This window comes from Sciurus carolinensis, chromosome 9, assembly GCF_902686445.1.
Source record: "Sciurus carolinensis chromosome 9, mSciCar1.2, whole genome shotgun sequence".
NCBI lineage: Eukaryota > Metazoa > Chordata > Mammalia > Rodentia > Sciuridae > Sciurus > Sciurus carolinensis.
In genome coordinates this window covers 53,195,871-53,222,974 of record NC_062221.1, presented here as the reverse complement: position 1 = coordinate 53,222,974, position 27,104 = coordinate 53,195,871, and the positions used below count along the sequence as shown (strand labels likewise).

General features: G+C 33.0%; 1 protein-coding gene across 1 annotated transcript in view; it reads right to left on the bottom strand.

Annotated features, from left to right (window-relative positions):
• Atp11b (ATPase phospholipid transporting 11B (putative)) overlaps positions 1-27,104 on the bottom strand; it is a 111,993-nt gene that overhangs the window by 34,333 nt on the left and 50,556 nt on the right. The window contains 12 exon segments of the mRNA XM_047563261.1: positions 1,461-1,522; positions 1,525-1,598; positions 2,899-3,026; positions 4,947-5,006; positions 6,192-6,337; positions 8,858-8,959; positions 10,798-10,955; positions 15,820-15,961; positions 15,964-16,022; positions 17,700-17,881; positions 25,815-25,918; positions 25,994-26,067. Of these exon segments, the coding sequence (XP_047419217.1) occupies positions 1,461-1,522; positions 1,525-1,598; positions 2,899-3,026; positions 4,947-5,006; positions 6,192-6,337; positions 8,858-8,959; positions 10,798-10,955; positions 15,820-15,961; positions 15,964-16,022; positions 17,700-17,881; positions 25,815-25,918; positions 25,994-26,067 (1,291 nt within the window).

Genomic DNA, 27,104 nt, shown 5'->3' with positions numbered 1-27,104 from the left:
GGTTGCAAGACTCTAAACTCCATAATTAAGTATGTAAATTACTCTTAAATATTCAGAGCCTAATATAGTAGCACTTGGGAATGTTTTGTCCTCAATAAATATTTGGTAAACAGATAAAATCTTATATTCTTTCAGTTGCAAAGTTTGTTTCTCTGTGTCTCCAAACGTATCTTGTAAGATTCAAGTGTTGTCAATTAAAAAGAGAAAAGAAATGTTATAGATTGGATCTGGAATGTCCCCCACAAAGCTCAAGTGTTGAAGTATGATCCCCAATGTTGCAAGGGTTCAGAGGTGGGGTTTTTAGGCAAAGATTGGATCATGAGGGCTCTGAGAGCTGAATGGACTCCTGGGAGGTGGGAAGGAAATAGGATACTGGAAAGGTTTATCTTCCTCTTTCTCTGTTTCTCGGCTGTCATATGCTAAGTAGTTTTCCTCTATCATGTTCCATTTTTCTGACTAGGAGCCAGTTGACCATGTACTGAATCCTTTGAAACAGTGAGCACAATAAATCTTTCTGTCTCTAAATTGTTCTTGTCAGGTATTTTGGTCACAGAGAGACACAAAACTGACAAACACACCAAAGGAATCCAGTCTACCATAGTACCAGCTGTTGTCATTTCCATTCTTCTAACCCATCTAGCTAAGCCAGAAAGAGGGGCCTAGTTTTGCCACAAGCCTCTCAACATAAGCACTCCAATCAGGGCACAGTGGAACAGTACACTGTTTAGTACTCTTTCCTTATTTCACATTTCAGAAAAATGGTCATATTAAATAGTAACTTAATGATATCCTTAGACCTGCCAGTGTGCACTGAAGAGTATGGAGGCACTCTATAAGTAAACAAAGAATTCAAGCAATTAAAATCAAACAACCACTATTTCTCATCTAAAAAACAGGAGCAATGACGCCCTTTTAACAGGATTATTGTAGGGATTAATGGGCATAGGACATAAACAGCACTTAGCACAAAAGTAAGGACCAAATAAACAGTACCTGTTATTAGAACACAGTACTGAGGTAAACAGCATGTAGGGGTGTTAACATATATCTTTGTATAAACTAATTTTTGAATAGCAAAACTGTCTACTAACTTGAGTCTCATTTTACAATTACACTGTATTACTTTTTAAAAATATTGTTTAGTTGTCAATGGACCTTTGTTTTATTTATTTATAGGTGGTGCTGAGAATCAAACCCAGTGCCTCACACGTGCTAGGCAAGTGCTTCGGCCACTGAGTTACAACCCCAGCTCTATAATGTACTACTTTTATGTTTTAATTGTCATTTGTATGAAATATAAGTGAAAAAGTTAAAATCTTTTATTTTTGTATTTGAATTTAGTATCTGAAATTTTATAATTTAAGTTTAATTTTACCTTTATTTTTCATGACAGAAAATTATTTAAAACTAAACCAAATGAAAATATTGATAAGCATTCTTTAAGACATTATATGTTTTACCTGGCCATTTCCAAGCAGAGATATATCTTTCCCCATTAGAAAATAGGATCCAAAAAAGAAATAAAGGCATGAGTGAAACCCAGGATGGTCCAATAAAGAAATGTTTTAATGCTTAAGAGACGGTTTTTACTAATGTCCCTGTAAATTAAAAAAAGGAATATGTTAGGATTCATTTTTTACCTACTAAACAATTATTACAATTCAATAATTAAAAAAACAAGATGGAACTTTAATTTAAAATTGTTTGAAAATATTAGCAGAAAAAATAAATATGCTTAAATCTACAAACCACCAGTTCTAGTAACAGTATACACAGGGGTAACAGCTTAATAGTTCACATAATAAAATTCAATACATTTTCTCAATTGATAAAGAAACATAGAGACATTATACTTCAGTTTAGCTGTGAAAAGCTGATTATCTGTATTGTATTCTGTTAACACTCAGCCAGCCTGACATTACAGTTTCCTTCAAGTGTGGTCATTTGAGTTGGTTTCTACATTGAAGGTCTTAATTAATAGCATTTTCAGTAACAGTTATTATGAGAAGAACCACCTGTGCTAATCTTGGGTTAAGTGTTAGATAAACTGGGAAATCAAAGTAAGTTATTTCATATTTGGACAACTGGATATTTCTGTAAGTGGTACCTCTATAGCCTCTCTATAAGAGTTTATGATGGGAACAATCAGCTATCCCTGCCTGGTTCCACAGCTCTTGTAATAACTTGGTTCTGGAAAGCAGGAATAAAGCAGAGAATTGGGAGCAATATCCTTTATTTGCATTTTGCATGGACTATCATTCATAAATTTGGCAAGAGTAGGACATAAACTAATTTTTAAGGAATTCTAGAGACTACCAATTACTGAATAACTTCTTTTGTCACAACAAATAGAATATTACTGGTTTGTAACAGTAAGTACAAATTACACAATCACTCAGTGCATTCATGGGATGAAATCACTCATTCTTAAAAACATAGCAAAAATTCAAAATTTCTCTTTGGTATTCAGCAACTGTAAACCATACAATAATTATGCTTTCAACACTAAAATATTTTTATTTATTTATTTTTGTGGTGCTGGGGACTGAAGCCAGGGCCTCACATAGCTAAGCAAGTGTTCTACCACTCCCAAGTCCCTTAGTGTATCAATCACCAAGACATTACCTATATATTTGCTTATTGTTAGGTACTTGTTAAGATTACTAAGCATTAAATACAATACTTGTAATCAGAAAAGTATGGACATTTAGGGGCAGGGGCTGTAGCTCAGTGGCAGAGCACTTGCCTAGCATGTGTGAGGCACTGGGCTTGATCCTCAGCACCACATAAAACTAAACAAATAAAATAAAGGCATTCTGTCTATCTACAACTACAAAATAAATTAAAAAAAAAAAAGAAAAGAAATGTATGGACATTTAAATGCTGGAAAATACTTACCGATAGAGGGTGGGCTTGTTCTGTAATACATGAGGGTCTATATGCTGTTCCAAAAGACTATATATCAGAATAGGTAGGGAAGTAAAACAAATATTATATAAAGTCAGGTACACGCTGTCATACAGTGTCTAGAAAGAAAAAGGTAGAAATTTTGAGATTCTAAATTATGTATTTCTATTACATTTTGCATAACAAAGAACAAGCATAAAACTATAGTTTTTCAATTTACAACAAAACCTACTTTAATAATTCCAATTTGTTTTTTATATGGACATTAACATAGTATTCCTAGATTTAAATTCTGTGTGGGAACTGGAATATTCTGCTGTGTCAGTTATTTCTGGAATTATAGTGGACTGAATCTATATTTCAAGATTCTCTACAACTTGGTCACTGTGATATAGTTTTAAAACAATTCTATACGCATCCTAGGCTTCTTACTGACTCTTTGGTATGCCAATATATAGTTTTGTTTTCATGGCTTGCTCTCCCCATCTATATCCTATGCTCTCTTTAGGACACTGAATAAGACTCAGTTTCTTCCATGAAACTTTTCAGTGACCCAAGTCCTTGGTGACAGTGTTTTCTAAAGAGTCACAGGTGCCACTGTTGGTTCTAACAGCTTAGCACTGTGCCTATGCTTTTTACATTGTTTTATTGCTATTAATCTGTCTCCCATATTATACCATAAACTCCCTGAACATGTAATCAAAAAAGGTCAGGTCCCCTTATCATATGGTTTTATAGCAGTCTTTATTTCATTCAGGTAAACTGTTATTGATAGCCTACCTGAGTAGATATTTGGAATTTAGAGTTCAGGTTCTTAACAGAGTTGAACATAGCAATTAAGGAAGAACAACCCATGAAAAGAAAAACTAATGACTTAAGATAATTAAGCTCTTATGTTTTTCAATAAATTAGGATCAATGTCTTGCTCAATTTGATAAAGTATGGTATATGAAAAGGGTGCTCAATTAGTCAGAAGCAGTAGGTCTAAGTCACAGTTTAGTCATGAACCTAGCTATGCAATTTTGGGTCAACAAGTTAATCTTCCTTTTCTGTAAAATAAAATAGTAAATCAGGAATGGTAAACATGTGACATGTGGACAACCAAAGACCCACCCTGTGCCCATTACAGTCACTACTAAAAAATTACAGCATTTTCCCTTTAAATCTTAAGCTTCAGAAACCCCCCTTAACATAGCATTCCAGGTGCTTCTATCAATTATTTAGTTAGCTTCTGTGGTGAAACCTGTATGTCATCCCTGGACTAAACGAAAAAGTTCATAAAAAAATTGTGAGTCAAGGGCTGGGGCTATAGCTCAGTGGCAGAGTGGTTGCCTAGCATGTGTGAGGCACTGGGTTTGATCCTTAGTACCACATAAAAATGAAACAAATAAAATAAAGGCATGCTGTCCATTTACAACTATAAAAACAATTAAACAACTGTGAGTCAAAAATTAAGACAAAGTGAACCTCTAATAGTTATTTGGTCTGGCTTCATATGGCTTCTATAGAAATATCACAAAATAATTGAAACAAATTATCAAAATTCTCCCATAAGCTGTTTAGAGTTAATATCAATAAGCATCTAGAATTATAATATATTTTGGTATCAACATTCACCTAAATGTTATGAGTTATGTGCTAATTGCTAATCAGAAAAGTTTTGTCTAGTTACTTGCAGGATAAGAAAAATGAAAGAAAACCATCCATAATTAAAATAAAATTTGGTAACAACATTACTTTTGAACTAAAAAGCAGAATAAATATTATGAATGTTATGCTGACTAAGTATACTACTCAGAGAAGCACTTTGTATAGTTACCTGCAAGACTTAGAAAAATGAAAAAGTCTTTCTAAATGTCTATCAAATTTGAGGGCTGGGGAGATAGCTCAGTCGGTAGAGTGCTTGCATTGTAAGCACAAGTCCCTGAGTTCAATACCCAGCGCCACAAAAAAAAAAAAAAAAAAAAAAAGCAAGTTGAAAATTTGAACACCTATATTCTTATTATAAAAGGACAAAATACAAGCTTCTATTTACTTACTTGTTGAGAAAACAAACAGTAGAACTGATATAAAAATTGGGGTGTGATAAAGCACACATTCTGAAAAAAAAAAAAAGATTAAATAGAAAGCAATTAAAATACTTTGGACTAAAAGAGAAAAAAATTTCTAAATATGTTAAAGGGTCCAGAAACACAATTTCAGTTAATATGGTAACCTGAGAATTTTTTTCATAAGGACGTGTCCATATAAAATGGCAAAGTAGGATTCTCATCTATTAAAAAATGTCTAAAAGCATTTGAGAAGCAGTGCGGATATGAGAATGAAAATATCTCCCGTCACTGCCAAGTAATACCATTATTTTGAATTTACAATCTTCCAACTCTCATTTAATACATTTCATATACAGTATAATAACAAGATTTATTTAAAATTTCAGGCCACGATAGCTTTACAATGCAAAAATATTGAAAGCGCACAATAAACAGAACTATGGAAACATCTATCTCAATCTATTCTCATAAGTAAAAGCAAGAATAATAAGTTAGAATAAAATTGCCACATAATCTTATAGTAATATATATAATCTATTTATGTTCTTTCCCTGGCTTGTAGCTATTATTATAGGAAAATATGCAATACAGGACACTCTGGCATATTAAATGTTTTAGTAGCAGATTCATTTAACATGATCTCTACTGATTCCCACCTTTCCCAAAAGGGTCTAGAGATAGAACAGTATTTCAACATTTTTATTTGTAATCCTAAGTCTTTCATTTTATGCATAAAAAAACCCTGTACTGAGAAGCAAATCACCTCGCTAGTCTACTAACAGGTCATCGATGGCAACAAAACAAAACAAACTTAACCTCTGCTTGAAATCATTATGTTGGAGTTAAATTAAAACTTATGTACTCAAGATGAAATAACCTTAAATAAATCAGATTTATTGTAGCCTAATTTGCACAGAATAAAACATCAATTTAAGTGCAAGTTTTGATGTATTTTGACAAATTTATACACCACCAACATCACCATAAAATTAGAGAACTCTTCCATCAATCCCAAAAGTTCTCTTACATTCCTTTCCAGTCAATTCTATCACCTGTACTCTTGTTCCCAGGCAACCGCTAATTTGTATTCTCTCGGTACAGATTAATTACAAAAGTACTGTTTTTATTTACAGATACTATTTTTAAGAATAATTTGTATGGTTATAACATTTCTTAAGTTGAAATTTCAAATTACTATCAATAATTGATTCTAAAAATCCACATGAAACTCACCTTATAAAAAAAATACTGTACAAGGGTAGCTATTCTAACATAATAAAAATGACCATGAACAAAAAGTAATTTGGAGAGGAATTTAAATCTAGCTATTGCATAGTCACTGTTTCTTGCAGCCTGTCTTCCTTCTTTACCCATGATTCCTGTAATAAAAAAGACAAAAAGGAATGTCCACTGATAACCCAAAAATGTAATTTTCATGAAATATCTATAAATATCTTAAATATTTATAGTAGTCAAACCTGGACTTAGAAAACACTAAATCCTAATATACAGCAATTGACAGTAGTCCAAAAGGTTGTTCTACTTAAATATGTCATTTAATATAAAGCTATAATATATACGAGCCAGTCATGTAACACCAATATTCAAAGAATTACAATATAATAAAAAAAGACAATTAATATAAAAATAATATTGAAAGTTCAGGATCTAGCAGGAGCATTCATTATTACACTGATAAGCACAAAGTACTAGGTAATAACATTTAGTAGACAATTTGTCTTTATTAGTTCCAGTGAACATAATAAAGTTAAAATTGAATAACTTGAACCTAGTAAAAAATAAGCATATTTAAGTACTTCAAAACTGTCATGCATAAGTTAAAATGTGTTTTTTAAAAGAAAAATGTACTGTAAAATAAATAAATTGAAAAAAAAGTATGATCCAAAATCAGTGCATCATTTTATCTGGAAAATGAGTACTTTTTTAGGTGGCAATAATCCTTTAGGTTTCAAAAGAACAAACAAGAGATTGCCATGTTTGTGTTTTTTCCACCAAAAGCAAATTTTAAAAGTAATTTTTCAAAATTAAACTTTAAATTTTTGTCATGAAAGTATCGAAATGTACAGGCAGAGAAAAAAAATCTATATTCACAACATCTAGGAAAAAACCCAGATTTTAGTTTACATCCTCTTGGAATTTTCTTTCTGTATTTTGCATGTATGTGTAGGTGCATTTAGTATATATAAAATGTGTACAAAAATTAGAGTATTTGTTTTGTGACCTGCTTTGTTACTTAATAGGTATGAATATTATTGATAATATATTTATCATTACAACATGTTCAATTATTTTCTTAGAAGAAATTCCTGGGTGCATCATTGATCAAGAGGCATAGAATTAAACTTCTGTCACGCATAATAATGCAGGGTATACCAATTTACACTCTCACTAAAGTTGTAAAAAATCATTTGTTAATCTGTATCTTTGTCAACTTCAGATATATCAATCTTTGTAATTGTCAATCTGACAGGCAATTTTAACTTATGTTACATTGATTGTTACAGAACCAGAATACTTTTTTCATACATTTTGTATTCATCTTAGATTTCTTATTTGGAACTCATATCCTTCCACACATATCTACTATAGTGTATTTCTTATTCTTGTTAATCTGTTAAGACTTCACATATTTAGAAGTATTAAGACTTGGTCATCTATTTTACAAGTATTCCTTATTAGTTTGTTACTGAAATTTGTTTTGGGGGAGTTTTTACCCTTGCTACACATAAATCTTCTCTCTATAACAGGAACTTCTCTCAAGTTCTTTGCTTTGGTGTTGTACTTAACAGAACTTTCCACAACTCAAATAATAGGACCATCATTACATTTTCAATTACTTTTTATGATGATGAAAATTATTTAAATCCTTACTTCATATGGAATTTCTTTTTTTCTTCTTTCCTAAATAATTAACCAGTTTAATCAACACTTTTTATTGAATAATGTCTTTTCTTACTGATTTGAAACATCTCCTTTGTCATATATTAAGCAAAATTTTTATGCTTTAATGTATGATATATGAAATTATCAAATTAATATGGAGATTTATGGGGAACAACAATGTACAACTAGAAAGAAATTAAAATTCAAACGAACAATTATCCCAAAGAGTAAGGAGTTGATTTGAGGGATAAACTGGAAATAACAGACTTGATAACTAACTGCCATAATGAAGACTATTACAGAATGAGGGTTAGCCTAACTCTCAAATTTTATCCTTTGACAACAACAAAAAAATCCATGACCATACTTTTATCTTTGACTCTGTATTTATAAATAAAATGACAGAGGAAGACAGGATATGTTAAAAAGAAAATGATTAATAAATTATTACTAATACTATGGTATAGTATTGTAAACTCAAAGTCTGGCAAGAGCAGAAATTAGAATAAAGGTATTAAAATCACAAATTGTTTGAGATTTTATTCTTTTACTATTGTTTAGTATTATTTCTCATCTTTAAAATTGTCTTTGTATGTGTTGCAGAATCTTTAGTTTCACCAAAAATCATAGTAATTCTAAAATAAGAATTTTAAACCATAAGGACAACTATGTAAATCATAAATTTATGGATCAAATAATTCGAAAGTATTTTACAAGGTGTGAGATGGCGTGAAAAAATATATTTTTCCTGTGAAGGAAAATTGGCAAAGATACAATTCACTAATGTAGTATTTATTTCCTTTAAAATTAGAACTAAAATATCCTAAATAGTGTGCCTAATTATAATCATTTCTGATTGGGATACACTGGACATACTACAATGTGCACTTAGTTTTCATTTACATATATTTGATATTGTACTTTAATTTACAAAGGAAAATCTGAACCACCAAATAATTACAGCAACTTTGAAATTCAGGAAAAAAGTCAATCACCTATGCCAACATGTGCTTCTTGTATCATGCTTACATCATTAGCACCATCACCAACAGCCAATGTTATAGGTTTCTCAGGTGAGATTTTATTAGTCTTATTACCTGGAAGACATACAATGAATTAGTTCTTTATGATAAAATTTTTTATTTTTCTTGCATGTGTGAATGTCATTTATCTGAAATGACTGTAATAAGGACACTATTGAAAAAATATTTAATTTTATATTAGATAATATTATGCACTGGGGTTCATTTTTTTGAGGAATGCCTCCATTAAGGTTTCAGGAATGTCTTTCAGAAATGTCATGACAAAAGAGGGTATTATATTTGAATTTTATGATAATGAGAAAGAATTTTAAAAATATATCTTAAATTTTCAAAAAGTAATAACTATTGTGTAAAAAATAAAATTATTAAAATATAACTTCACTTAACTGAATTGTCAGACAAATTTTTTTTTCTCATTCTTTTATTTGCTAAGAGGAACAATTATTTTCTTTTATAATAAGCAAAATATGAAATTTGCAAAAGCAATTAATATTAAATTCAGATTCTCTGAACCTAGGCAAGCTAAGCATGGTGGGGCACACCTGTAATCTCAGCAACTCAGGCAGCTGAGGTTGGAGGATCACAAGTTCAAGACCAGTCTCATCAACTTAGTAAGGGCCTAAGCAACTTAGTGAGACCACTTTGCATGCACAAGGCCCTGGGTTCAATCCTCAGTACCACCAAAAAAAAAAAAAAAAAAAAAAAGACCAAGAACCTAGGAATTAGTCTGTTTGGTCTCCAGTTTCAGTATCCAACATGGGTTGTGTTGTTTTGATCTGAAATGTCCACCAAAGGCTCATGTTTTGAAGGTTTGGTTCCTAAAGCAGCAATGTTCATAGGTGTTTTTTAGAAAATGATTGCATCATGAAGACTCTAATCTCATCAGTGGATTAATCTATTATGGGATTCATAATTCAAATGGACTGCTGGGAAATGGTGGAAATTGGTAGAGGTGGGACCTAGTTGATGGGGAGGGGTGTCTTCAGTATATGCTCTTGGGGGACTATATCTTGTCCCCAGCCTTCCCATCTCCCGCTTCCTGTCATGAGCTGAGCAGCTTTCATATGCCACGTCCTTTACCCATGGAAGTTCTGCCTGCCTCATGCCCAAAGCAATAATCACAGACTGAAGTTTCTTAAATAGCCAAAATAAACCCTGCTCCAAGGTGATATTCTCAGGTGTTCTGTCATAGTAACAAAAAACTGACTAACACACTAGGATATATGATATGGCACTATAACAAAATTCCTTGAAACCAAAAATGAATTATCTAATTTATTAAGGTTTATATGTGAAGCAATCGGTATTTAAATGTGTACTACAAGAGACATTTGTGAAAAATAAGGTTTAACACCTCAAATTCCCAATATGGAATTACAAAAAATATTTGCATAGGCTTTCACTTGAATCACAGGTAGCTAAAAAATAAATATTTCTTATATATAATAGCTATGTATTACAAGATAATTGTCTTTTAAAATTTTTACTAAACTCCTATTTATCACTTGATAGTCACTTTTAACAAAGAATTATCCTTCAGGAGAACACAAAAATAAGCAGAGATCAACAGAACCATCTGAAAGTGCAGATGACTTCAAGACTCCTAGGCTCTTTCACTAAGTATTTGTTCAATGTTAATTATCACAGTTCAAATTTATGTTTGGCAAGATCACAAACTGCCATCTAGTACAGATTTTCTGGGTCACTATGAATACTAAAAACTTCAATATTTACTCTGAGAATTCTAAAAGTTTAAGTAAATGATTAAAATTATAATATGGAAAGAGACTGACTCTTAGATTCATATACTACAAACCACCGTATGGAAACTATTTAGGCATTAACCTTAATATTTTTAGATCTAATATCTTTATGGAACTTGTAAAATATACATACTTTTGCTTTCTGCAGTGGTGCCATACGACAGCATAATACAGCTGAACAATTTCTGCAAACTTCCATAAATAGTTTTTCATGTTCCCTGAGTGCAAGAGATAGGCTGGTCCCATCTACTACAAGCCCATGCTGAATCACATGATCCTCTGTAATTCTGAAAGAGAGAATAATTATATCCTCTTTAAAACACACATAGAACAAAATTCTTACTTTAAATTGGAGAGTTCAACCATAGACTTAACTGATATAAGATTGATAAGCCAGGGAACAAACTCAGTTGTATTATCTGAATATTAAAAATTAAGTAGAACTGAAAGTCAACAAAATGATGAATAAAATAAATGATATTCAATTTTACAAAGAACTGATACATAAATATGGTATCAATAATAAAATGTGAACTGTAACATATAATCTGAGGATATTTTTTGAAACTGTTATGAAAATTCTTACAAAAACAGAAGCATTGTTGGTTACATAAATTTAGTAAATCCTCATTTAAAAAGGTTAAATAAAATCAAGACTACCTAGGAAAACCATGTACTATAGTCAATATGTGTGAGCAGGAAAGAAAGAAATGAAGCAATTAGTAATATCTTCTGATACTAATTCCTATAACTGGATTGTAATGCCAGATATTACTATGGTGGAATGAGAATAACAACCTACTTGTGGGGCTACACTAAACAAATGTTACTCAAAGTACGGTCTGCTTACTAGCAGTGGTCAAACTATTTGTTGCCAGGAAGAGATAAGGAGCATCCACAGTAAGTAATCAACCATATCACTAAACATACTATTTTGTACAACTGTTTTCCCCCAATCCATCTTTGGTAATTAGACTTTCTCCTCTTTTTTTTTTTTTTTTTCCCTCCTAATACTGGGGATTGAGCCTAGGCATGCTCTACCACTGAGCTATATCCCCAACCCTTTTCATTTTTCATTTTGAGACAAGGTCTTGCTAGTTACCCAGGCTGACCTTGATCTTGCAATCCTCCTGCCTCAGCCTCAACAGATGGGATTACAGGTATGCACCATTGCAGACAGCAGTTATAGAGTTTCTTGATAAAGTAGTACACAGATTTACCTCTGGTGCAAGTTCCTTTATGTTGTGAAAACTAGCACTTAAGGTAACTCTGTGCTATATACACCACGAAGAAAATACTACAAATTCACAAGATGCTTCTGAGAAATATCCCTCATTTTAAAATGAAAAATAAGAATAATAATAAATGAGCAACAAGCTACAAAAGTTAAACATAACTGAGATTTTAGTCTTAACATAGAAAAAAAATTTTCCGTAGGTTAAAAGGATGCCTTTTGTATTCTGCCTAATCGTTATTGTGCTGTACTTCACTTAAGCAATATAGTCCACACCATGAAAAATTTTAAAATGTCTATTTTTTTCCCTTTATTTAATCTCCAATAACCAAACTCAATATCTATGCTGACTGATTTTCTTCCCTATTTAGAAACCTGGACTGTGGCTGACATCTTCCACCTGTTCTAAAGCAGGGTCTCAACAACATGCCTCAGAAGCAGTAGCAGCCAAGAGTGGGACAGATGAGATCAGTTTTCCTAGGGAACCTTCTGAAGGAACACTAATTCAATTTCCTCTAGGCAGGCTTGATAAATCTATGGGACAATATTTAAGAAATATGGAAAAATACCTAAGTTCTGGCACGCAAGAGGCAGCATCGCCTATCTTGGTGGCCTCATATGTCACCACTCCCTCATTCTTTGACCACACTTTACTATCATGAACCCCGACCCCCAGCTCTGGACCTTGCATCCACAATACCCTTTGCTTTTTTTTTTTTTTTTTAATTTTTACAGAATGCATTTTGATTCATTGTACACAAATGGAGTACGACTTTTCATTTCTATGGTTATACACAATGTAGATTCACACCATTCATGTAATCATACATACACATAGGGAAATACTGTCTGTCTCAGTCTACTATCTTTCCTTCCCTCAACCCCTCCTGCCCCATTTTCCTCTACACCATCCAAAGTTCCTCCATTCTTCTCTTGCCCCCTCCCCTTGCCCCATTTCTTGATGTCACTCTGTCCAGTTAACAGTTCATCTCTCAGGAGGTAATACAATCATCAATTCTTCCAGAACGTTCCCTGATAACTCTGGTCTGAGGTTAAGCTTCCCTCTTCAGTCCTCCAAAACTTCTATTCTTGCCTCAGTTACAATTTGGTTGTGACAGGTCTATGACATGTACTCACTTCTTTGTTCTCCCTATATGGCTATTAATATTTTAAGAGTAGATATCACAACTTATAAGACCATGCTTCTAGCATCTAGATAGAGGAGGTAATATATGTTTGTGAAGGAATGGATATAAAAACTTTTCAGAGGTATAGAATTCTTTGCTCCACTTCATATTTTTGTCAAAAATTTACCGATACTTATGAAAGTCTATAAATCAAAATCTTATTCACATATGTTGGTTATATTGGAAAATGTGTTTCACCAAAAAGATACATTTCTAAAATATAATTTTCACATAGCAAGTGCTATGGTTTGTTACCTCCAAAGTTCATAAAAAACTTAATCCCATTCTCATGGTACTGAGAGGAGGGATCTTTTGGGAAGTGATTAAATCATGAAGGCTCTGCCCTCATGGATTACTGCCTAGAGGCTTCAGAGAATTTGCCCTTAGGGCTGTTGACATAGCTCAGGGGCAGACTGACTGTTTAGCATGCATGAGGCCCTGAGTTCAATCCCTAGTACCAGCAAAAAGGAAAAAAAAAATTTGAGTTTGCCTTCTCCTGTCCTTTATTACACAGCTTTCACTCAAATAAGGTGGGAGCAGCCTTCGCCATGTAACTTACTGGTGTGTTGATCTTGGACTTCCAGACTGCAGAACTATAAAAAATAAGTTTCTGTTCTTTATAAATTACCTCATCTCAGGTACTTTGTTATAGTAATGCAAACAGACTAATATAATAAGTCTAAAATTTACTTTATGTGTTTACTTCCGACAATATAGTTTTTGAAAACAATATTAGAAAAAGGGAATGAATACTAATGATCATAACACTTTCATTAAGAGTACATATATAGAAGATATAAAGAAATGGTAAATATCTTTAGATATTTATATTGTTATTAACCAACATATTGTCTTTATAATTTTCAGTACTTTTTCAAGTAGACAATTATTATTATGATCAGAAAAAATAATTCCAAAAGCATAAATAAAGTACATGATTTTAAGCAATTAATTTCTATTTTGGGGAGTTTTCCTTGACATTATGGTATTTAAATGTTTAAGCAACCACAATGATGGTGACACTAATACCAACTATGGTATAATTACTTAGATCAACTGCCTTTTTGTACTCAAGTAATAATCCTTCTGGCAAGTGTACTGTCTTTTAAAAATATTTCTTAAAAAAGTTTTTCTTTTATGAAATCTAGTCTTCATTACTGTATCAATGCCTACATAACAAATATAAATGGAACACTGAATGAATATTAACAATTATGGCCTCGTCTTTTTGGTTTGTTTTTCTGAGTTAGTATCACAAGACTGTAAATAACAAGTACCTATAGGAGACTAAATATGTCTACATACGACCAACCCCAATGCTCACACTGAAGCACTCCTGCATTTATTATGAAAATTTAGATGGTTAAATGTAGGCACTTAAAAAAATCTGATCTACCTCCAAAAACAAATTTGTAAAAAAGATAATTTATAGCTGGGCATGGTGGCTCATGCCTGTAATCCCAACAGCTTTCGAGGCTAAGACAGGAGGATTGTGAATTCAAAGCCAGTCTCAGCAACTTAATGAAGCCCTAAGCAACTCAGTGAGACCCTATCTCTAAATAAAATATAAAGCAGGGGCTGGGGATGTGGCTCAGTGGTTGAGTGCTCCAGGGTTCAAGTCTCTGTACCAAAAAAAAAAATGTATATATATATATATATACATACACATGTATATTATAGATGTATATATATATCATTTAGAGTATAATTATTTATATGTATAATTTATAGTACAATTATTTTTTATATACATATAATTTACAGTATAAATTCTTATGAAATAATCTTTGAACAGTAAAATGCACATTACTTTGAACTAGATCAGGAGTTAGCAAATGTTTTTTGTAAAGGCCCAGAGAGCAAGCATTTCAACTTTGGGTTTTGTGGGTGAAATGTTATATAGGTACTTACATAATGAGAGAAAAAAGAACTTATAACAATGTAGTAAAAACTGAGTACAATTTTATTTATAGTAGAGGCCTACTAGTAAGAAGAATGATAATCTTTTTATGAGGGAAGTAATATTTTGCTGAAGTGGAGTTCAAAGTTAATGTTCCCTACTATTAATAATAATTATAATGTTCATCTATTAATACTAACTGCTGATCTGTAATGAGTCGATATTTTAATACAATAGAACTATATTATGAGATTTTAAAATTCATCTTTGACGATGTCTTTTCAAACAGGTGGTCCAGCTAAATACCACTGCATAATAAAATGTTTACAACCTACTTCAACAATAAAGTAATCTCCACTACACTGTGCCTTAAAATTGTAATATTAGGGTCCATTTTTCTTGTTTTGTCATGATTATATACTGACAATAAAAAATAGTAAAATGCCAAAATATGGTGCCATGCATGGCACTCAAAACACTGTTGAGTTGTAACTGTGTCCCTGTGATGTTGTAGTGTACCAGCAACAGTGTGAAATGATGAGAGAACTTTATAAGGTCTGTTGCAACTACTCAACTCTGATGCTGCAACAGTTATAACAGTAGGTAAACAAATTTATGTGGTTGTGTTGTAATCAAATTTTATTTACAGACACTGAAATCTGAATTTCATATAATTTTCATCTCATGAAATACCATCTTTGGATTATTTTTTACCCATAAAAAATGTAAAAACTATCTTTAGCTCATGAACCATAAAAATTGGGCAGTGGCAGTGGGTCTTACAGTTTGTTGATCCCCAAACTACACAATCCAGATACCTAAGTTCTTACCTTCTGGCAAGTTGCCTCAGTTGTTCAGCACATTCACTATCTGACTTCTGGTTTATAAGTTCAAGGATGTTCATAGTTCTATGAAAATGTCCACATGATAAACTCACACTAACAGCTGTTTCATGTTTATCTCCAGTAAGTACCATACTTTGATACCAGCCATTCTCAATGCTTCAATAGTTTCTCGAACTTTATCTTGTAGTCTGAAATAAAAGTCACAAACTTAGTTGAAGAGAATATTTTTCTGACTAATAAATGCAAACCACATAATATACATAAAATCAAGTCTGAACTCAATCTAGGCATGCTACAAGCATAGCATATAACTGAAAATTTCTCCTGTTATGGAGGAAACAAGTATAAACTGACTAATGATAATCTGGCTCACCTAAAAATCAACCAATTAAAATCTGCAACTTCATATTTTAAGAGTATATCTTCAAAGTTGAATTTTATGAGACCAAATTTTGTTCATCATAAATTCCTATTTTATTAGGAAGCACTCCCTACCCCACTCCCAGCACTGCACCCTTTGGCAGTGCTGGGGAACAAACCCAGGGCTTCATGCTTACTACCGTAAGCACTCTGCCACTGAGCTATACACACATGCCCTAGAAAATCTTAAATTTCAAATCAGAAGATTTCTCCCTCTTTCTCTTTTTTTTCTTTTTGATAAGAAAATCACTCTTGTAGTTAAAAAATCAGACTGTGGAAAACAGAGGCCTATGTAACTTTGAGTGAATCTAAGAACTCTTATGAGGAGAACTAAAAAGTAAACGAAATCTGGATTAAAAAATATACAAACACCCTTAGATCTGGGGGTAGAAGAATATATAACCACAGGCTTAATGTGCAGAATCCAATTTAATTCACAGAATTTTAATGCAAGAAACACTGAGACAGATGCTTGGCAATAATGACAAATAAATGAACCACAAGGAATTCATAGGCTAAGGGAAAATATGTATGTATGATATATACATATATTTTATATATATGTGTGTGTGTGTATATATATATATAAAACAGAATGAGACAAACATCATTACCCTATGTACATGTATGATTACACAAATGGGCGACTCTACTTTGTGTACTACCAGAGAAACAGCAGTTATATCCCATTGTGTGCAATGAATCAAAATAAATGAATAAAAATAAATAAATAAAATATAGTTTCACAAGGACAACAATGGAAATACATAAAACATGGTGATTTCAAGAAGAAGAGAATTTTTATACTGTTAGGTGTCAGAAAAGGACTTATTGGAGTAAGGTTAATATCTATGCTATAATTTATGAACAGGTATTTGCAGATGTATCTACAAAAGGAAAGAATCATCCAGGTAGAAGGCACAGCCTTGCCAGGGGAACAAGTGTATAAAGTAAATTTTTTTTTTTTTTTTGCAGTGCTGGGGATCGAACCCAGGGCCTTGTGCTTGAGCTATCTCCCCAGTCCTAAAGTAGAATATTTCTAACTAGAGCCCATGTGCAGAGAACTAAAATCAGTGTGGTATCATTGAGGCATAAAGTAGAAAGAGACAGCATTGGGAGGTCTGGCTGAAGAAGTAGGCATGTCTTTGCACGGTACATGACTGCGGAGTACTCTAAGAATTCAAGACTAAAGGGAGAACTACAGATAAGTGCTTTCTTTTATCCATTCTCAGATCTCCAGCTAGAAAAATAGGATATAAAAATAGGATATCACGGGGAAAATTAAGACTTTAATTCTCCATTTTGATTTTAAATATTTTTATATTTTTATTTTAAAGATATCAAAATAGGATGTTAATAAGCAGAACCTATTTCATATATTAAAAATTCTTGGCTAAATATTTTTATGAGAGAAAAATGATATTGCTTACTTATCTCATACTTACCTGTCTTCCACTGCTGTAGCTCCAAGTAGTATCAGGTCTTTTTCTATAAATTGGAAGACATTAGCTAACTTCTCTTCCCGTTGCTGCAAGGCAGTCCTGGCTTCAAATAGGCGCCTATCTATTTCTTCATATTCTTTAGATGTAAATTGTCTAAAGGCTATACAGAGAGTTCTTAGCCCTTTCTAAAACAAAAAAATTAAAGATAAAAAGTGAACATAAATAATTAACGATAAACAAATTAACTGACATACACTGAGGATCTGGGGTTCAATCCCCAGTACCAGAAGGAAACAGAAACTCAAAAGAAAAAAACAAAAAAGGGAACACATTATCCAAAAAAAAATCAATTATGAATAACTTAAAAAGGACTATCATTTAGTGAGGAAATAAATGTCACAAAGCCCTCATGATCTGAGTTATGGTCCCCACATTAGGGCTCTTTTAATTTCTGATAAGTTCCTAAAAAGCTGCTCAAAATAATTAAGTTTATTGGATTGTACATTAGAGCCAGAAAGGACCATAAGGACTACTTTTTAAAAAATATTTTTTAGTTGTAGATGGACACAATAACTTTATTTATTTTTATGTGGTGCTGAGGATCGAACCCAGTGCCTCACACATGCTAGGTAGGTGCTTTACCATTGAGACACAACCCAGTCCCCAAAAGTACTGTCTTATTTGTGGTTTTAAAATGTTACACAGAAAGCCAGAGAGTTCTATGATACTTTCATGATTCTCAAGAGAGACAGTGCCAGGCTCTATTCACTTGCTTTAACTTACAAATCTGTTTTCATCTACTTTATCAGATTTATTTTTTAAAGCAAAGGAGACATTTTCTGTCGATTCACTGTCGATTCACTTTATGACAAAGTCTGACATTCACAGACTTATTTAAGTCTGTAAAATGGTCATTATCAAACTATATTTTCTAGATCTACCAAATGAACAATTTAAAATATCATTCTTTCTTTGCTAATGAATTAAAATTATTTAAAACTTAGGAATATATATATTTATTTGATTCCACACTGGGATCAAAGTTTTCTTAATCTCTGAAAGCTGTTATCCAAATCTAAAGGCTTATAAAGTTCCTTTCCTTGCTGTATATTTTACTCAGGAAAACCCATCATACTTTTCTAATGGTGAAAAGGGTAGGTTTTAAAAATATTACATGACTATATTAAACAAATTTTTAAACACTGACATTCCCTGATTTATAAATGACCCACATCTAAAAAGAACATGCTTTATGAATAACAGGAGGTAGCCAGTTATTAATATATGAACTAAATAATTCATTAAAAAATAAAGCTTATTGGGATCAACTATGTGTCAGTATTTTTCTAGATATTTTAATTTTTTAAAAATTTTTTAATTTTTAATTTTTTTAATTATTGTAAACAAATGGGATACATGTTGTTTCTCTATTTGTACACGGAGTCAAAGCATACCATTTGTGTAATCATAAATTTACATAGGGTAATGTTGTTTGATTCATTGTTATTTTTTTCCCTTCCCCCCCACCCCTTTTCCCTGTATACAGTCCTTCCTTCCTCCATTCTTACCACCCTCCTTATCCCTAACCCTAAACCTAACCCTAACCCTAACACTAACCCCTCCCACCCCCCATTATATGTCCCCATCCGCTTATCAGCGAGATCATTCATCCTTTGATTTTTTTGAGATTGGCTTATCTCACTTAGCATGATATTCTCCAATTTCATCCATTTGCCTGCAAATGACATAATTTTATCATTCTTCATTGCGGAGTAATATTCCATTGTATATATATGCCACAGTTTCTTATCCATTCATCAACTGAAGGGCATCTAGGTTGGTTCCACAATCTGGCTATGGTGAATTGAGCAGCAATGAACATTGATGTGGCTGTATCTCTGTAATATGCTGATTTTAAGTCCTTTGGGTAGAGGCCAAGGAGTGGGATAGCTGGGTCAAATGGTGGTTCCATTCCAAGCTTTCTGAGGAATCTCCACACTGCTTTCCAGAGTGACTGCACTAATTTGCAACCCCACCAGCAATGTATGAGTGTACCTTTCTCCCCACATCCTCGCCAACACCTATTGTTGCTTGTGTTCTTGATAATCGCCATTCTAATTGGGGTGAGATGAAATCTTAAGGTAGTTTTGATTTGTATTTCTCTTATTACTAGAGATGTTGAACATTTTTTCATATATCTGTTGATTGCTTGTATATCATCTTCTGTGAAGTGTCTATTCATTTCCTTAGACCATTTGTTGATTGGATTATTTGTATTCTTGGTGTAGAGTTTTTTGAATTCTTTATATATTCTGGAAATTAGCGCTCTATCTGAAGTATGAGTGGCAAAGATATTCTCCCACTCAGTAGGCTCTCTCTTCACATTACTGATAGTTTCCTTTGCTGAGAGAAAGCTATTTACTTTGAATCTATCCCAGTTGTTGTTTCTTGCTTTTATTTCTTGTGCTATGGGAGTCCTGTTAAGGAAGTCTAATCCTAAGCCAACAAGTTGAAGGTTTGGACCTACTTTTTCTTCTATAAGATGCAGGGTCTCTGATCTGATTCCGAGGTCCTTGATCCATTTTGAGTTGAGTTTTGTGCAGGGTGAGAGATAGGGGTTTAATTTCATTCTGTTGCATATGGTTTTCCAGTTCTCCCAGCACCATTTGTTGAAGAGGCTATCTTTTCTCCATTGCATATTTTTGGCCCCTTTGTCTAATATGAGAAAATTGTATTTATTTGGGTTTGTGTCCATGTCCTCTTTTCTGTACCATTGATCTACCTGTCTATTTTGGTACCAACACCATGCCGTTTTTGTTACTACTGCTTTGTAATAGAGTTGAAGATCTGGTATTGCGATACCCCCTGCTTCACTCTTTCTGCCAAGGATTGCTTTAGCTATTCTGGGTTTTTTATTCTTCCAGATGAATTTCATAATTGCTTGCTCTATTTCTGTAAGGTACGTCATTGGGATTTTAATTGGAATTGCATTGAATCTGTATAGCACTTTGGTAGTATGGCCATTTTGTCAATATTAATTCTGCCTATCCAAGAACATGGGAGATCTTTCCATCTTCTAAGGTTTTCTTTAATTTCTTTCTTTAGTGTTCTGTAGTTCTCATTGTAGAGGTCTTTCACCTCTTTTGTGAGATTGATTCCCAAGTATTTTATTTTTTTTGATGCTATTGTGAATGGGGTCGTTTTCCTAATTTCTCTTTCTGAAGATTCATCACTTATGTATAAAAATGCATTGGATTATGAGCATTGATCTTGTAACCTGCTACTTTACTGAATTCACTTATGAGTTCTAAAAGTTTTCTGGTGGAATTTCTATGTTCCTCTAAATATGTAATCATGTCATCAGCGAACAGGGATAGTTTGAGTTCTTCTTTTCCAATTCGTATCCCTTTAATTTCTTTGGTATGTCTAATTGCTGTGGCTAGAGTCTCAAGGACGATGTTGAATAGAAGTGGTGAAAGAGGGCATCCCTGCCTTGTTCCAGTTTTTAGGGGGAATGCTTTCAGTTTTTCACCATTTAGAATGATACTGGCCACCGGCTTAGTGTAGATGGTCTTTACAATGTTAAGGAATGTTCCCACTACCCCAATTTTTTCTAGTGTTTTGAGCATGAAGGGATGCTGTATTTTATCGAATGCTTTTTCTGCATCTATTGAAATAATCATGTGATTCTTAATTTTAAGTCTGTTGATATGGTGAATGACATTTATTGATTTCCGAATGTTGAACCAACCTTGCATCCCTGGGATATAAAACCCACTTGATCGTGGTGCACTATCTTTTTAATATATTTTGTATGTGATTTGCTAAAATTTTGTTGAAAATTTTTGCGTCGATGTTCATTAAGGATATTGGTCTGAAATTTTCTTTCCTTGACGTGTCTCTTTCTGGTTTAGGTATCAGGGTGATAATGGCTTCATAGAATGAGTTTGGGAGGGTTCCCTCCTCTTCTATTTCATGGAATAGTTTGAGGAGTATTGGAATGAGCTCTTCTTTAAAGGTTTGTAGAACTCAGCTGAGAACCCATCTGGTCCTGGACTTTTCTTTGTTGGTAGGCTTTTGATGACCTCTTCTATTTCATTGCTTGAAATTGGTCTATTTAAATTGTGTATGTCCTCCTGATTCAGTTTAGGTAATTCATAAGTCTCTAGAAACTTGATGTCTTCGAGGTTTTCTGTTTTGTTGGAGTATAGATTTTCAAAATAGTTTCTAATTATGTTTTGTATTTCACTCGTGTCTGTTGTGATATTTCCTCGTTCATTCCGAATTTTAGTAATTTGTTTAGTAATTTCTCTTTGTTAGTGTGGCTAAAGGCTTATCAATTTTATTTTTTCAAAGAACCAACTATTTATTTTGTTAATTTTTCCAATTGTTTCTTTTGTTTCAATTTCGTTGATTTCGGCTCTGATTTTAACTATTTCCTGTCTTCTACTACTTTTGGTGTTGGTCTGCTCTTCTTTTTTCTAGGGCTTTGAGCTGTAGTGTTAAGTCGTTTATTTGTTGATTTCTACTTCTTTTGTTGAATGTGTGAAAGAAATAAATCTTCCTCTAAGTACTGCTTTCATAGTGTCCCAGAGATTTTGATATAATGTGTCTTTGTTCTCGTTTACTTCTAAGAATTTTTTTATTTCCCTCCTGATGCCTTCTGTTATCCATTCATCATATAATAGTGTATTATTTAATCTCCAGGTATTGGAGAAGTTTCTGTTTTTTATTCTGTCATTTATTTCTAATTTCAATCCATTATGATCTGATAAGAGTACAAGGTAGTATCTCTATCTTCTTGTATTTGCTAACAGTAGCTTTGTGGCATAAAATATGGTCTATTTTAGAGAAGGATCCATGCGCTGCTGAGAAGAAAGTGTATTTGCTCTTGTTGGATGGTATATTCTACATGTTGGTTAAGTCTAAATAGTTGATTGTGTTATTGAGATCTATGGTTTCTTTATTCAATTTTTATTTGGAAGATCTATCCAGTGGTGAGAGGTGTGTTTAAAATCGCCTAGTATTATTGTGTTGTGGTCTATTTGATTTCTGAAATTGAGAAGGATTTGTTTGACGTACATGGATGAGCCAATGTTCGGGGCATAGATATTTATGATTGTTATGTCTTGCTGATTTATGCTTCCCTTAAGCAGTATGTGATGTCCTTCTTTATCCCTTCTGACTTGTTTTGGCTTGAAGTCCACATTATCTGAAATGAGGATGGATACTCCTGCTTTTTTGCTGTGTCTGTGTGATGGTATGTTTTTTCCCATCCTTTCACCTTTAGTCTATGGGTATCTCTTTCTATGAGATGAGTCTCTTGCAGGCAGCATATTGTTGGATTTTTCTTTTTAATCCAATCTGCCAGTCTATGTCTTTTGATTGATGAGTTCAGGCCATTAACATTCAGGGTTATTATTGTGATATGATTTGTATTCCCAGTCATTTGACTCATATTTGTTTTTTGACATGATTTGGTTTCTCCTTTATTTGGCTATTCCTTTAGGCTAGTTCCTCCCATTGCTGATTTGCATCGTTGTTTTTCATCTCTTCCTCATGGAATATTTTGCTGAGAATGTTCTGTAATGCCAGCTTTCTTTTTGTAAATTCCTTTAGCTTTTGTTTATCATGGAAGGATCTTATTTCGTCATCAAATCTGAAAGTAAGTTTTGCTGGGTATAAGATTCTTGGTTGGCATCCGTTTTCTTTCAGGGCTTGGTAAATGTTCCAGGCCCTTCTAGCTTTTAGGGTCTGGAATGAAAAATCTGCTGATATTCTTATTGGTTTCCCCCGAATGTAATTTGATTCTTTTCTCTAGTGGCCTTTAAAATTCTGTCTTTATTTTGTATGTTAGGTATTTTCATAATAATGTGCCTTGGTGTGGGTCTGTTGTAATTTTGTGTATTTGGAGTCCTATAAGCCTCTTGTACTTGGTTTTCCATTTCATTCTTCATATTTGGGAAATTTTCTGATATTATTTCATTGAATAGATTGTTCATTCCTTTGGTTTGTTTCTCTAAGCCTTCCTCAATCCCAATAATTCTTAAATTTGGCCTTTTCATGATATCCCATAATTCTTTTTTTTTTGGGTGCTGGGGATCGAACCCAGGGCTTTGTGCTTATAAGGCAAGCACTCTACCGACTGAGCTATCTCCCCAGCCCCTCCCATAATTCTTATAGATTCTGTTCATGATTTCTTACCATCTTCTCTGTTTGTTCAACTTTGTTTTCAAGATTAAATGTTTTGTCTTCAATGTCTGAGGTTCTGTCTTCCAGGTGTTCTATCCTATTGGTTATGCTTTCTTTTTTTTTTTTTTTTTGCGGTGCTGGGGATTGAACCCAGGGCCTTGTGCTTGCGAGGCAGGCACTCTACCAACTGAGCTATCTCCCCAGCCCTGGTTATGCTTTCTATGGAGTTTTTAACTTGGTTTATTGTTTCCTTCATTTCAAGGATTTGTTTGTTTTTTTTTTTTTTTTTTCAGTATCTCTAACTCTTTATTGAAATGATCTCTTGCTTCCCGTATTTGCTCTTTTAACTGTTGATTGGTGCGATCATTTAATGCCTGCATTTGCTCTTTCATCTCCTCCTTCAATGCCTGCATTTGCTCTTTCATTCTAGATATTAAAATAATGGTAAGGTAACACAATATTTTTGCTCTCATGGATATTATAGTGGGAAGATAAATTAGATCATTATCAATCAGCAAATAATGGAAGAAGAGATATCATAAATCAGTAAAGGAGGTAAGTGAGCAGAAATTGATAAGGACTATATATTTATAGAAATGCAAAAATGAGGGCTTTTTGTTTTTATAAGAATCCCCTGTATTCTATTTTTTAAAATAAGGGATATAATTTACATTCCATAAAATTTACCCTTTTAATTCAAAAAGGTATAAATCAGTGATTTTTAGTATATTCACAGGTGTACAATCATCACTGTTAATTCCAGAATATTTCAAAGCCCCTGCAAAAGGAATCCTTTAGCAGACATTTCTTTCCCTCCACTTCTTCTAGTCCCTGGGAACCACTAATCTGCTTTCTCTAAGAATCTGCCTATTCTAGATATTTCATATAAATGTAATATGTGAACTTTTGTGACTGGCTTTTTTCACTCAACAGTCTTTTCAAGGTTCATCCATGTTGTGGCATGTATCAGTACTTCGTTCCTTTTAAAGACTAAACAGTATTCCATAAAAATGGATAAATCATATTTTGTCTATCCATTCATCAGTTGGGCATCTGAGTTTTTTCCACTTTTTGGCTATTAGGAGTGACACTGCTTTTGAACATTCATTTATAAAATTTTATATAGACAAACGTTTCAATTCTTTTGAGTGTACACTTAGGAATAGAATTGAAGGGTCAAATAATAACTTCATGTTTACCTTTTAAGGACTGCCAAACTGTTTTCCAAAGAAACTATGCTACTTATATTCCTGTCAGCAATTTATGAGGGTTCTGGTTTCTCCACATTTGAATTCTCCTATATTCCTTTAGTAACCCCTCTTTTGGGAGTAAACCAGGGCATTGTGCATGTTAAACATGCATTTAGTCCAGTTTTTTTTTTTTTTTTTTTTTTTTTTTTTTTTTTTTTAAGATACAGGCTGGTCTTGAACTCTTGGGCTCAACAAATTCTCTTGTCTCAGACTTTGCAGTGGCTGGGACTACAGGAACTGTGCCTCTTTATTTGTGTGTGTGCTGCTGGGGTTTGAATTCAGGGTCCAGGAGTAGGCGAGTATCTACCCTTGAGCTACATTTCTAATCCTAAGCATTTTTTAAAATTGCAGTTTGAGTGGTCCTTGCAACCAGACGTGCCTTGACTATAATAGAGTTGAAGAGAAGACTTAAGTTTTTTAAAGAAGATTACAAATGAGTTTTTATGTAAAGAATGTGAAGTCAAAAGTGCAACAGAGCTAAAGAATTTCAAAATTTTTGAAATTTTTTTACAGTACTGGAGATGAACCCACGACCTCATGCATGGTAAGCAAGCACTCTATAATTGAGCTACAATCTCAGTCTTGATAAATTATGTTTAAAATGAAACCCAAAATCTTTCATAAACATATCTTTTAGAGTTTTCTGTTTGTTTACAGGATAGAAATTTATACTCACCAAAGCAAATTCATCTACATGAATTCTGGTTTTTTCTATTTCTCCACCTATACATTTTGGAAGAATTGATGATTCAGCTCCTTTAGCAAATAAAAGCTTCTCACCTAAAAGAAAAAAAAATGAGTTATGAAGCTCTTAATATTGGGTAAATAAAAATCATGAAAGTTCAAATTGGTTACCTGAAGGTGCCCGAACAATTACACTCATTCTCCTACGATCTGAATCAAATTCCAGAATGTGAAGCAATTTGTACCTAAAGAAAAAAAAAAAAAATAAGACAAAACCTTACTTGTTTTAATAATGATATGTGAAAATTTGGAATCCCTATAAAAATAAAACATTACTTAAAATAAGAAATTAATCTCAACTACATTTTCATATCAGATTGAAACTATTGAACTCAGAAAGATTAAGTTATTTACATAAAGTAAAATAACCTTGTGAGTGGGGAGAGCAAGCACTGGAATTCAGATCTGCCCAGCTCAATGTTTTTCCCACTAAAAGGTGAATGATTTTCAACCATTCTTCTGACAAATACAACAACACACATTACTATCAGAGGTTCACCATAAGAGTGATTCTGAGCCTGGTGTGTGTGTGTGTGTGTGTGTGTGTGTGTGTGTAAGAAAGAGCAAGGAACAAATACCTCTTTATGGAGCTAAAAAAGAATTTGTGTGGATAGGTAAGGTGTGGCTTGAAAAATCTTCCAGATAATTGTATACAATGATGGACATATGAAATACTTTCCACAATTCAAAGAAAAACGCTGAGTTGAATGATGGTTTTAAGTTGATGAAATGACCTAGACAGGCTCCCACAAGAAAGTACACAAAGAATGGGCACTAGTTTAGGTAAAAGCAGAGTTGGAAAAGCACACCTAGAGCTGAAATCTGACCATAACTGATAAAATCACAAAAGGAAATGGTGGAATGAGACAAACATCATTATCCTATGTACATGTATGATTACACGAATGGTATGAATCTACATCATGCACAACCATAAAATGAAAAGTTGTACCCCATTTGTGTACAATGAACCAAAATGCACTCTGTAAAAATAAAAAAAATTTAAAAAATCCACAAAAGGTATAATAGGCATGAATTAACTTATCAAAGTGGAAATAGTGGAAACAGACTGCTGTTTTTCAATGCCTGAAACAAAAAACCACAGGAAATAGAAGGAAAGTTAGGTAGGAATGTAGCTCAGTGTAAAAAGCACAGCTAGCATATTTGACCCTGGTTTGATGCCCAGCTCTGCAAGAAAAGAAACAAACAAGCGAAATAAACC